The sequence below is a fragment of the Schistocerca nitens genome, chromosome 3, assembly GCF_023898315.1.
Source record: "Schistocerca nitens isolate TAMUIC-IGC-003100 chromosome 3, iqSchNite1.1, whole genome shotgun sequence".
Taxonomy (NCBI): domain Eukaryota; kingdom Metazoa; phylum Arthropoda; class Insecta; order Orthoptera; family Acrididae; genus Schistocerca; species Schistocerca nitens.
This window is the reverse complement of record NC_064616.1, coordinates 37,243,218-37,257,336: the sequence shown is the minus strand read 5'-3', so window position 1 is coordinate 37,257,336 and position 14,119 is coordinate 37,243,218. Positions and strand designations below refer to the sequence as shown.

The 14,119-nt window shown below is 41.0% G+C and overlaps 1 protein-coding gene across 1 annotated transcript in view; it reads left to right on the top strand.

The window, feature by feature from the left end:
• The window catches only part of LOC126247985 (potassium channel subfamily K member 1-like), a 238,112-nt gene that overhangs the window by 212,279 nt on the left and 11,714 nt on the right, over positions 1-14,119 (top strand). Inside the window, exon 3 of the mRNA XM_049948557.1 lies at positions 10,884-11,282. Coding sequence (XP_049804514.1) covers positions 10,884-11,282 — 399 coding nt within the window. The remainder of the gene's footprint in view (positions 1-10,883; positions 11,283-14,119) is intronic.

Genomic DNA, 14,119 nt, shown 5'->3' with positions numbered 1-14,119 from the left:
AGGCAATGATTGAATCGTTGTCTAAGTCAGTCAAAAATTATTCCGTTATCTAAATTTTGTTGCCTACTGTTCAGCCACGTTATTCTGTTCTATGCTAGTTTGTATTACTAATTTATATTTTTATATTGTTCCACATTATTATCAAAATATTTTTATATTGACAAGGGAAGAATATTTTTATTCTATTATAATTATTATTTTTTAATTATTTTATTTCTTTATTTAAATGTGAAGTTTGTTTTTTAAGAAGTTTGTTATCGAAAGTGAGGAGTCTTTCACATCGATTTTCTTAGCAATATTGTTTTTATAAATGTAGTAATTAAGTAAAATCTATTCCTAACACATTTTCTAAATATCATGTACAAGTAAAATATTTTTGTTTCTAGACACTCATTTCAACATTGTTACACTAACAAATAAGAATTGTTTCTAAGAATTGCTTTGACAAAGAAATATACATACACAAGTATTGAGATATTATCCTAACAAATGGTACAAATGTTAAAAATAGGGAAAACATCCAACAAGATAATTTTTTATTCTTTGTTTTTATAAGGAGAAAATAAGTAAAATGTAGTTATTCTTTTATTTTTATGAGGAGAAAATAAGTGGCATATAGTTTTAGTGTTTATTATGCCTTACTTTTGTTCTTTGTATACTGTCCATTTCAGAACTAATGACTTATTTTTATCGATAGGCTATTTTTTACTTAAGTCCATAGTCAATGACTGTTATTTTGTAGTTTATTAGCTGTCTGGTGTGCTTAACTTATTTAGTTTTTTACACATTTCTTTTGCACAATTCCTACATCACATAATTTGATTTCACACATTCACACAATCCTATGAATGTTTAAGCATGAGGTTGGCGAATGTTTTTTGCACGAAGGTGATGGACTTGAGCGAGATGGATGTGGGCAAGTATTTGATGTACAGCTTCGTTCGTCGTTCCTTGTTGGCTTTGTAAGTGTGTGTTGCTGTTGTGGAGGTCCCATAATGGAATGGAGCTGTGAGTGCAGAATCCTGTGGCTTACTGGCTTTGTATGCGTGAAAGTCATCGTTATGTGTCGCTGAAAGCAGTCGTTTTTCGTTGTAATACTTTGCAGACGACTAGTTTACAATAGGATAGGGATTTGGGAAGGTATGTCGTCTATTCTTCACCCATCTTCTTTCTGGGTCTCGATCTTGCGAATCTTCAACTTCTGTTCTTCCTGCTTTTTCTCTGCTTCTTACTTGCTTCCTGGTTCTTCTCTGGGCAGGATATTGAAATATTTATTGATAACTAGTCGCTTTGAAGTTCTCCTCTTAGTAACAGTTTGATAAATTGTTTGGGCATGTCATTTTTACTTTGTGGATGTTTTATTCAGTTTCGTGCATCAGCGTGCTGTTTAATAGCAGTAGTGTGACTTTTACACTTTTTTTTTTTTTTTGCCAGTGGCGGCTTGCCCAAGCGGTCTTCTCGTCGGGCCGTTTTTTGTTCGCTCTGCTGAGTCAGGGCGTTCCAGGGTTTACGAGTGGCGAAAGTCCAGTGTTTGCTTGTCAGTCCCTGCACCGGTCCCTTCTGGCGTTTGGTATCCTGTCGTGTCTCTGCAGGGTTCCGCCACTGTGTGGTTCCATGTTCTGTCCCAGCAGAGTTCCGCTTAGTGGGCAGATTTATGGCCCACTTCCGATACAAGGGCCTTCTGTTGGTCTCACTGTCCTTTCCTTTCTCTCGACGCTTCTGCCTTGTAGGAATCGTGTCTTGCTAATTACGTCCTTTTCTTTCTTGATACTTCTCTCGTTGCAAATTGTGGGTGGTTGCATCTCATCATTGCTGGAGTTTTTACAATGGTTCTTACAAAAAGTTTCACTTATAATCATCTAACATATGTCTAGTACCTACATTGTTTCACGCCTTCTTAAAAGCTTTACAAATTTCGGCGCCCCTTCCATGTTACAATTCTAAGATATTTTGAGTCTTAACTTCTACAAGAAACCTCAAATTCGTTTTTTATTTTTGTGTAGTGTCGTGGTGTATAGCATTTTAGTATTTCATGTTGTTAGACAATCTACGCTTTATCCCTTCACCTTAATCTATGGTACTATTGGTGTTATTTTTGTTTTTGATTTTATTGAAACTACTTTCTTTTTCCCACCTTCCTCTTTCTTCATTCTTCTTTCTCCTGACGATCTTATCTGCAACATAATCTTGAAATATTGTGCTGATTATTTGCCAGTAATAAAATTAATCTTCAAACTTCTTGTACTGAAAGTGTTTAGTACTGCCAGTCTTAGGTAAAAATACCTCTGCTTTATCTCGTAAAATACCCTCTAATTCTCTTTTACTGTGTTCCGAAATACCTTGAACTTCTTGCAATTTTTCGTCGATTTCTTTATGGACTTCTAACATGAGTGGAGGCGATTCCCCCTTTTGTGCATACCATTCTAATTCTTCATCCTCTTTATCTCGCATCATTCTTAATTGTTTGTTTATAACTGCTATTTCTTCTAATTTTAGCTTTTGCTCAAAGAGAAGTGTGACATTCCCGAATGTTACGCTACCTTTCCCCATATCTATTATCGCTCGTCTCTCATTTAAAAAATCTGTACCTATAATCAAATCTACAGTTAGTTTAGGTATAATCACGAAGTTGGCTTCGATCTTTTGACCTTGACACGAAAGAGTTAACCTTGTTTGTCTCGTAACTTCCGCAGCATTGTTTCTAATAGGACCTCTTACTTTAATCTTACGTGTTTGCAGAACTGGCAATTCTTCAAAAATGGTTCAAATGGCTCTGAGTACTATGGGACTCAACTGCTGGGGTCATTAGTCCCCTAGAACTTAGAACTAGTTAAACCTAAGTAACCTAAGGACATCACACACATCCATGCCCGAGGCAGGATTCGAACCTGCGACCGTAGCGGTCTCGCGGTTCCAGACTGCAGCGCCAGAACCGCGCGGCCACTTCGGCCGGCGGCAATTCTTCATTGCCATTACACTGCATGAATAAATTTTCTGAGATCGCAGTCAGTTCACTTCCGCTATCAATTACAATATTGACTGGGATATGCTTTACCATGGCCTTCACAGTTGGTTGAATTTGAAAGGGTTGGTTCTGTTCTTCTTCTTCTTGCATCAACGAATCCTTCACTGAATCATACATGAGTCTTTTTAGGAATTTCCCTTGTGAATTCGAACTTTCTGTAGGATAAGCTTCGACTGCTATTTCTCTCTCTTTTATTTCCTCTTCTCTATTTCTTCCTTCATTTACGCTTTCTTCAACATCCTCTACTTTTTCCTCATCCTCGTCTATCTTCTCCTCCTTCGTCGCTACTTCCACATAATCGCATCTAAATGCTCTAATTATCGCTTCATAACTTCCTTCATTATATACGTTGGGTTGTATGCCCACTCGTAACTTATTTTCAACTTCTCTCGACTGCGCATTATCCTCATTGAATTCACTTTCCCTGGTTTCCATCTCAAATAGCTCTGCAATACTCATTACTTCGTCCTTTCCTCCTACATTCGTTGTGCAAGCCTCTGGTAATTCATCTTCCTCATCAGTATTCTCCCAATTAATTTCGTCCCAACACGATATTGTTATTTTCTTGTCTTCGTTTTCATCTGGTCCCTGCGAATTAGTTTCTTCCTTCTTCTCTTCTCGTGATAAGGTTTTTACTTCTCTGTTCAAGGTGCTGCAATTGCCCTGGGTCGGTGCGTCATTCCCTTTGGCATGGGCGCTTAGCTGTCAATTCGAACGTTTATCGGGGTTTGGTGGTCTTACCTCCACCTCTTCTATCTGTATTCTCTTTTCTTGTTCAACTTGTTAATAGTGGTTTCTTTGTTGATAATTTGTCGGTCTATTGGTTCTCCAGTACCCGTTCCGGTTGTCGTTAATCCCTCTGTAATAGTTGTTGCCGTTCCTGGGTGAATTATAGCTATTGCCATATTCTTTTCTAAATCCATAACCGGTTCTTTGTTGAAATCTATTGTCGTTTCTTGGTGCGAAGTTATCACATGGTTCGTAATTATTGTTTCTTCTTACTGTGTCTTGTGGATTCCACTGCTTTTTGCTTTCGTTTTCACGTGCGCTTCGTCTTTTTCTTGCGTGATTTTCCGAAAATATGAACTCTAGTTCCCTTAGAATACCTTTAAATGCTTCTACGTCATTGCCTCCGCGACCTACTAATGATTGCTGGTATTTCAATGGTAGCTTCATCGCGCATAATTTAATCAACTCTCCGTCACTGTATGGTACATCTAAGCATTGATTTTTCTTTGCCATTAATTCGACAAATTTCACGGGACTCTTCTCTCCTGAATTTTCAAAATATGGGTTCTGCAATAATTCGTACTTCACTCTGTTCTGTGCTTCGCTGGACCAATATCGTGAGAGAAACTTCTCTCTGAAATCTTCGCACGATCGGCATGTCGCTGCAACATTCTGCATGGTTTCTGCGACTGTTCCTGACATGTGTGCACATATAAAGTCTAATTTGTGTGCTAGCGTCCAGTGTTCTGGTAATCCTACTCGGAATTGATCAATAAAAGTTCGTGGATGTAATGAGTTTCCTTCTCGAAAGTGTTGAAATTTTCTGACTGTGAGGAAATGATCGTTGTCGTACTTCGTCATAGTTCCATATGAAATTCGCTATTCTTCGCCACTTTTGTTTCTGATCATTTCTCCCGTCGTTCTTTCTGGTTGTGGTAGATCCATTGAATATTGTCCACTGTAACTTTCGCCTATCCTTGCGTAGTATCGTTGGAGTGGTACGCAATAATTTTCTTCCATCGGTTGTGAACGTGTAGCTGAATGCATTGCACTGTACTCTTCGCGACCTGGCTTTCCATTGTCAGGTATTGGTTCGGTATCTTGTCTGGTTAACCTTGCTGCTTCATTGCACGATCCGAACTGTCTTGAATCATACATTTGTGGTTCCGCGTGTGTTTGTGATGACGTTTGCTCATCAAGAATTTCGAAACGTGTTTGTTTCTGTGCAGGCTGTCTGATTTCACGTATGTTACTTTCCGCCTGTGATTGGAATCGCAAATGCGTAATATCTTCGTTAATTGCTTGTTTTTCCGGTGCTGTTACAGATACGGATGTGGTTGCAGACTATGTGCTTGTTCGATCCTGTTCACTACGCTCTTCAATGGTTTGCAACAACTCTGTTCGCAATTTCTGAAATTGTCGCTTCGTTTGCGCTTATATTTTGACTATGCGGTTATCATATCTTTTCAGCGCTGCTTTTGTGATACGTTTGTGTAACACACTGTTTTCAACAATTTCACGCGCTGTACCTGCTGCTTGTCTAGTAATTACGTTTATCTGTTTCTCTAGTTTCTTGGCTTCTCCCTGGGTGTTGTTACGTAATGTTTTGATCTCGTCCTGAATGTCATTACGCATTGTTTGTACGTCCACTTGTACCTTGTCAATGTCTGTTCTCAATTGATTGTAACCTGTTATTAAGTTTCCTATCACTTCTCGAGATTCTTTTGCCTCGTCTTCAATATGACTTAGGTGTAACTGAATTTGTTTGTTTTGTTCTTTAATCTCATGCATTTGTCTCGTGGTTTCTGCATTCTGAATTTGAATTTGGTTCGCTATGTCTTTATTTTGCCTTGTCATGGTTTCCGTAATTTGTTGTAATAATTCTGCCAGATTGGTGGGTCCTATTGCGATTTCTTCCGACGTCCTACGCTCTGTGTTTTCGCCCAAGTGTTGGTTCGCAACAAATTGCATTGAACTGTGCTGTGACACGTTTCTGCTCGCATTCCGTGTACTCTGTGGTGAGGGAGCTCTGATTACTTGTACTATGGGTTCTACGTATTCAAGACGCAAGTTAGAATCCTCATCGACTGTCTCTCTACTTTCCTGCTCCTCTGTCGTATGCTGACTTACGTTTTCTATGCCTTGACGTACATTATCCTCGTTATGGTGCGTTATATGTCCTATTTCTCACGATACTGCATCGTCTGTTGTACTTTCCTCTATTCTCTGTCCATTTGCATGCTGGGTCTCTACCTCAATTCGGTCAAGGTCTCGATCTGCCATTGCTAATCTTTCCGAATCCCTTATTTTCTGTTTTAAAAGCAATTCAAGCGCCCTACTTCGAGTCAACATGCGCGCATTCGATCTCACGCGTTTCATAAACGTTTTGCACACACGACTTGACAATCAATTCACTTACTTGTTGGGTCAGAACCAACTTGTCAACGATGTATCCGCCACCTGTGCGCTTGCATTGAGGAGAAAACGTAATTCTAACAATTTTTAAAATTCGTAACTTAATTATGCTATTGTCTCTGCTAGAATGTCTCACTATCTATCGCTGCAGCTACTATTTTCAACTATTTAAGCCTTTCAAAAAAAAATTTTTATCACGAAAAAATTTTAACAGGATATTTTTCAGACCTAGTTAGGCATGTGGTCGCCCTTCAATCATGGTATTTTAGAATCCTGGCAGGATCGCCATTTTCTAACTTTCTGCGTGGTGTCTGTTTGTTCTACACTCCTGGAAATGGAAAAAAGAACACATTGACACCGGTGTGTCAGACCCACCATACTTGCTCCGGACACTGCGAGAGGGCTGTACAAGCAATGATCACACGCACGGCACAGCGGACACACCAGGAACCGCGGTGTTGGCCGTCGAATGGCGCTAGCTGCGCAGCATTTGTGCACCGCCGCCGTCAGTGTCAGCCAGTTTGCCGTGGCATACGGAGCTCCATCGCAGTCTTTAACACTGGTAGCATGCCGCGACAGCGTGGACGTGAACCATATGTGCAGTTGACGGACTTTGAGCCAGGGCGTATAGTGGGCATGCGGGAGGCCGGGTGGACGTACCGCCGAATTGCTCAACACGTGGGGCGTGAGGTCTCCACAGTACATCGATGTTGTCGCCAGTGGTCGGCGGAAGGTGCACGTGCCCGTCGACCTGGGACCGGACCGCAGCGACGCACGGATGCACGCCAAGACCGTAGGATCCTACGCAGTGCCGTAGGGGACCGCACCGCCACTTCCCAGCAAATTAGGGACACTGTTGCTCCTGGGGTATCGGCGAGGACCATTCGAAACCGTCTCCATGAAGCTGGGCTACGGTCCCGCACACCGTTAGGCCGTCTTCCGCTCACGCCCCAACATCGTGCAGCCCGCCTCCAGTGGTGTCGCGACAGGCGTGAATGGAGGGACGAATGGAGACGTGTCGTCTTCAGCGATGAGATTCGCTTCTGCCTTGGTGCCAATGATGGTCGTATGCGTGTTTGGCGCCGTGCAGGTGAGCGCCACAATCAGTACTGCATACGACCGAGGCACACAGGGCCAACACCCGGCATCATGGTGTGGGGAGCGATCTCCTACACTGGCCGTACACCACTGGTGATCGTCGAGGGGACACTGAATAGTGCACGGTACATTCAAACCGTCATCGAACCCATCGTTCTACCATTCCTAGACCGGCAAGGGAACTTGCTGTTCCAACAGGACAATGCACGTCCGCATGTATCCCGTGCCACCCATCGTGCTCTAGAAGGTGTAAGTCAACTACCCTGGCCAGCAAGATCTCCGGATCTGTCCCCCATTGAGCATGTTTGGGACTGGATGAAGCGTCGTCTCACGCGGTCTGCACGTCCAGCACGAACGCTGGTCCAACTGAGGCGCCAGGTGGAAATGGCATGGCAAGCCGTTCCACAGGACTACATCCAGCATCTCTACGATCGTCTCCATGGGAGAATAGCAGCCTGCATTGCTGCGAAAGGTGGATATACACTGTACTAGTGCCGACATTGTGCATGCTCTGTTGCCTGTGTCTATGTGCCTGTGGTTCTGTCAGTGTGATCATGTGATGTATCTGACCCCAGGAATGTGTCAATAAAGTTTCCCCTTCCTGGGACAATGAATTCACGGTGTTCTTATTTCAATTTCCAGGAGTGTATATCGTGTCTCCCTACCACTTTCGGGCAACGACGCTCTGAGCGTGTTTTTTAGGGAATTGACTAGTTTGAACCTGGGACCTGTTGCTGGTAAGGAGACACCAGACCACACATGACATGTAGAGTTCAGAAGAGTTCAGTGAGACTAGCGATGATCTAACCAAATACTTAATGATTTCAGCGTCAGCTCCACTGCACTCCCTGTGAAAGAATCTTAATACTAACTAAATTTAGTGGAAGGGGTTCAAGGCTTTCCTATTTTTAGATAGCTGGTAAAAAAACGTCGAAAAATCAGTTAAGTTTACCATTGGAAATTTTATTCTACTCACAAAACATTGTTTATAAATTGCACTATTGATAAAAGGAAATGTTTTAATACAGGATGGTAAAAACCAACTGCGTTCAACAAAAATGTGAACGAATATTCCCTGAATGGGTTTCCAAGTTCTACAATGGATCGAAGGATGGCCTATGCCATATCACATCTATAATCTAGGTTTAAATTATGTTTCACAAAAGAGAAAACTATCAAAATGGTCTACAGTGACCCTCAATTATCTTTAATTACTTCTCTAACTTGTCGTAAATTACAGTGGCTGATGTGGCTTCTCAATAACTATATAACAGAAAAATCATCGCGTTTCAGATTTTTACTTCAAGTGGCAAATGTGAAAACCATGAGCTTTAATTGACGATCGACACTAGTATTACGCAAAAAGGGGGTGTAACAGATGAGACTTCTGCAGTTCTGAGTGAAGCTTTATGCGCTGTTATGCGGCATCGCGTGCGTTCATTACCTTGTCGGTGATCGTCAGGGGGCAGCGGGCAGCACAGCTCCGCTCACCTCGCCGTCTCGGAAGCAACTCTCTCCTAACTTCTCCTTACTACAATTTACCGAAGTTGGTTTAAAAAAACTATCTGGCTGTGTTTTCATCTGACCAATCAGGGTCTCAATGTTAACCTTAAGCTCCGCCTACCAAAATTCTGTCCATCCAATGAGAAACGTTATACTTTTCGTGATGGGGCAATGTTTTTAAAGTTTGCAACGTATCAGAGACGAGAAAAAGTCTCACGCTAATACTTGCAGCTGGTGTGGTCCTTTTAGTGTTATCGCAAGATCCATACTGTTCTTCTGGAGGGCTCTAGCTTTTAACGTGGGCTGGAGGTGGTCCTAGCTGTTAGCTGGTGACGTGGGTGTCCCTCCCTTATCGTAGGGCCTTCCAGCTTAACACGGTTCTGCTCTCGGCTTCTGTTCTCGTTTCTCCCCTCGGAACTGCGTCTGTCTCACGGTGGGAAGGTATGGCATGCATTTAGGCATTCTTGTGTTAGTCTGTGGTACTCCATTTGCTCACTCGTTACTCGTATTACTTTGGTTAATTTAATGTCACAATTTATTCGGAGCTATGTGACATACTACTGGATATGCTCATAATGTCAGGGTTTTCATGGAAGGTGTTGGAATTGCATGACACCTTACAACTTCGTTAACACTTTTTCTTTCTACTTGTAAATGAAGTCTTACAGGTTTCACAATAGTTTTATTAAAGATAGCAATTATCTTTAATGCTCTGCCGTTTCTGACACTAGGTTTAGTACATCAAAGTCTCAATTTCGTCTCAGAACACTTAAAAGTGGTGTTATAGCACAAGAGAAATAAAAAATAAGGCTGGAAACAAGCTTCAGAAATATAGCTCCTGCAGAAGTGCTGGAATGATTATATCGAACTCCTGCAGCAAGAATCTTTTTTTGACTTTAGTATGTTTAGCATATAGCCCAACAGCATCAGATATTCTGTTGCCACAAAGTGGTTACTGTATATTTTGCATCATGATTTTCCTCGTACCTAGCACTCTGTACACTCCTATGGAGCTTACAGGCACACAATGAGAGGTTATCAGCGCATGTACACACTTCTGCACCGCATGACTATATTCTCGCAATTAATTGTCTCTATTCATATTGTGTCACATGCCTTTCTTAGTTCATAGTTCAACGATTTATCGTTGTTATACGTTTTCAATTTCTTTTATTAATCTAATTCTTTATTCATACTTCTACTGATCTGAGATGGTAACTACACTATTCAGTAGGCAATTTACCACACTTAACTTCCCTCTATGTGAGAAATTGTAGTCCCCAACAATGAATAACTGAATACCATTACATATAAATGGAATAATACTTTATACAGTTCTGTATATACGACACAAAATAAATTTTTTATTTTTCAGTTTCAGACGACTTCTTTGAAGTGAGTCATAGAATCAGAGCAAATGTCAAAATTTATTCCACACTATTAATAATTTGATGTCTGTATTAACCAGCTTTTGCGCTAAATGGTGCTTTTCCTTTGTGTAGAAAGTATTTTGCTTCCAGGAACAATGAATGTAGATAAACCAATAAGTTGACAATATAAACAACGCGTTTCGATGTTCTGACTGTGGAGACAACTCCTGCTAGCAAATTTTGGAATATCACTGAAAAGGACCAGTTCAATGATTCAATTAAATTATCAATATTAGAATTTTTAAATCTACATTTATGTAATGTGTGTAAAAGTTAAACCATCGCCAACTACATTACAGAATGGCGCAGGACATATATTTAACGTAGTAGCAGCAATTATCACTCATTTATCAACAATATTAAGTTTGGGAAAACATGAAGCCAAAGCTAAGAGATAGTGAATCTACGAAGTGAAAGTTATAAGTATTTAGGGAATACTTAAAGAAAAGTTAATGTAAGACTAGGACGGTTTAAACAGCAGAAATTATTGCACATGTAGCAAAGTGTTGTCCATGAGCTGAATATATCTACTATTTCTTAACTGCTGTTTTTGTGGGGAGGGTTTATGTTCTTAAGTTTGTAATAATGAGTTTCACAGAAATTTTGAAGCAAATATCGGATTTTACATTATTATTTTACATATATAAATTATTCTTCGTTAAAGAAGGTGTCATTTGTTGCAGGTTATGGGCATGTGACACCGCTTTCCAAAGGTGGAAAGGTGTTTTGCATGATATACGCAATGCTGGGAATCCCTCTGACTTTGGTGCTGCTGACAGCCCTGGTGGAAAGATTGATGGTTCCAACAACAGTGCTGCTGCAGACCCTGAACTCACGCCTTGGCCATCTGTATCAGCCCTTCAACATCCGTCTGCTGCATCTTGCTATTGTTGTCACAGTGCTCGTCGCATTTTTCATGATGCTGCCTGCTTCAGTTTTTGCAGCACTTGAACCAGAGTGGGACTTCCTGGATTCTCTGTATTACTGCTTTATATCACTCACAACTGTGGGCCTTGGTGACTACATTCCAGGAGATTCTCCAAATCAGGCATACAGACCTCTGTATAAGGTTGCAACCACAGGTAAGAAACTGAACGAAACATTTTGACAGTCACAGTAGACAAACTCAGCTTCTGTACTTCTGATTGTCGCTGTACTAGAATTAATGCTGTTAGCCTCACTGATTCACTCGTCTACCAGGATGAAGCTACTGGAATTTTATGTGAACACATTAGTTACTATTAGGAAAAGACGTTAAAATAAGAACAGTCTTTATGTGTATGTAATCACAATCATGGCTAAATATTTGTTCAATGCAAACACTAACCAGATGCACATAGTCGAACATATAGTCATCAGCGGAAAAATTCTCCTATCTGAGCACAAAAGAAGTAAATGTGCTCCTGTTTATTAAAAGACTTTAACTGAAAAGTGGGGTTCCAACTGCTTCATTCTACCTTCCTCAGCGTCTTTAAACTTTTCTCAAAAATTTGGGTATGCAAACATACTCGCTCTCCTTTTAACATTCAACTCACGTCTCATTCCCACAATCTCCCTGAACCAGTGTGCGATTTGCAGGGGGGGATGGGGGGGATTTCCCCCCCTCTGCATCAGACCATACCCTCCTCTGATTTTAGTTTATGCATCCCAACCTGGGATGTTTATTTCCCACGCACTGGAGCGAAACTTTACATATAATTTAAATTTGTGGAGCCGAACACTGAAAGTTTTTACTAAGTCTTAGTGTTAATACTATTAATATGTTTCAGTTTTCTATCATCAGAATAAGTACAGCTTTTCACAAATATGCGTCTGCTTTTTGAATTCCCCTCGTATATCTGTACCCGTATGTAGATGATTTTGTAAATAAGCTTTACCAATAATGTACTTTTAAAGATATAACAAGGGATGGATTTTCTGATGCTGTATATGCGTCAATAGTGAGTTTCAGCATTAACATCTATTTATAAATAGCTGTTTAACCATGCGTAATGCCATGGTCCAAGCTAGTAACATATATAATTCTACTAACCCCCTAAGACATCCCCCCACTGGTAAAAGCACAAATCGCACCCTGCCCTGAACTATAACTCGCTCACGCCCACGAGCCCATCACTGTAAGTCGCTCATACCCATCCACTCCCACTTGCTCGTTCTCACTCATTTATTCAGCCCACCCATTGTCATTGTCTCTTTGTGCTTCCCTAACTGGCGCTGTCCCCTGTCTCACAGCCATAGCCTCTTTCGTACTGTCCTACTAATATTGTCTCCTCTCACTGTCACTGTCTCCCGCTTCCTATCTCTTACTGCAACTATGCCATTCATATCATCCCACTGATGCCGTCCCTTCTCGCAATCAGTCTCTCTGTCTTCCTCGTTATCATTATCAATACTCTGTCTCTCATTATCACTGGCTCTCACCTACTTTCTCCTTTTCTTTATTGCTCACCCATTAGTACTGTTTCCTTCACTCATTTCCTAACACTGTTCTATCACTGTGAACTATGTTCCACTGTCACTGTATCCCTCTCTTTCTGTCTCACGGCCATTGTCTCCTTCGCTCTTCCTATACCACAGCAACTGTCTGCTATCTTTTAGTATTTATTACTTTTCTGTCCTTTTTTTTGGTGCTACTGTCTCCTGCTCTCCAGCCTAAAAAAGCGCGAATATATTCGCATGCCAAAATTTTTCGGAAAAATTTTAAAGGTGCTGAGGAAGACAGAAAGAGGCAGCTGGTACCGCACTTTTCAGTCAGAATCTTTCGATAAACGACAGCATATTCGTCCTTTTTGTGCTCCGAGAGGAGCATTTTTCCGCTGGTTTCCGTCTTTTGTAGGTAAAGCAGGGCACGTCACTCATTTCAAAAGCAATTTATGGGTTAGTAAAATTTTGATAGTTTACTTAGGTGAAATTGAAATAACCCAAAGGCTATGTAGTTTTACACCTCAGACCGAATTTTACGTGCTTAAATATTTTGCATGTGCTTCAGTACTACAACATGGAGTTCCCAGAACCCTTCGGGTGATAACGAATACAGTTCACAGCATATTCCTCCAAGTTACGTCACTTTATAAACTACGTTTTCGCCTCACACCTGATTTTACGTGCGTATTTTCCGTGTTCAAGTATGGTAACTTTGAACCTCTGTTGTTGGAAGTGGATAGAAATATCTAGAAAATTTTCAGGGTTGTTCGAGATCGGGATCTCAGGAATATATCTAAAATTTCAGCCATTTTCTGTGCATAGCTGTTTTAAAATCCGCAGCTCGGTTTTGGTGCCCGAAAACAATTTTTTCGGGTTTTCTCAGAAACCACCGATGAATTAAATGGTTCTTAAGGCGTACCGTAGACCACATCTAATGCAAAAACAACCAACCGATTTGTTCCATTTGTCTAAGCTGACGAAGTGTGTAACTTTCAGCCTTTGACCCTGCACTGTAGGGTACCTACAGTAAGACGATCCTTCTGCTGGGTATACAAATGGTCCATAGCCAAAGGGATATCCAAACCAGTTGACCATATCTTTATATCACCAATAGAAGACGAGGTATGAGCCCTGGAAAAATCCGGTTTTCTTGCACGGCGTTATGGAACATCCTCTAACGGAGAAATATCGCAACGCCGAAAAATAATTAATGTAGAGTAACGAAATTTCTGGAACACATTTGCCTGAGTAACAAATTTAATCGTTTAACATACGAAGATCACACGTTAATGTAAGCTCGAGATAAGCCATTTCAAATGTGAAACGCTGGTACAATAATAACAAGTGTAGCCGCCAGAATATTGAATGCATGTATGCAAACCTGCATGCATTGTGTCGTACTGTTGCCGGATGTCAGTTTGTGGGATTGATTCCCATGTCTGTTGCACTAGGTCGGTCAATATAGGGACTGTTCGTGTATGAGCTGGAGTTGTCG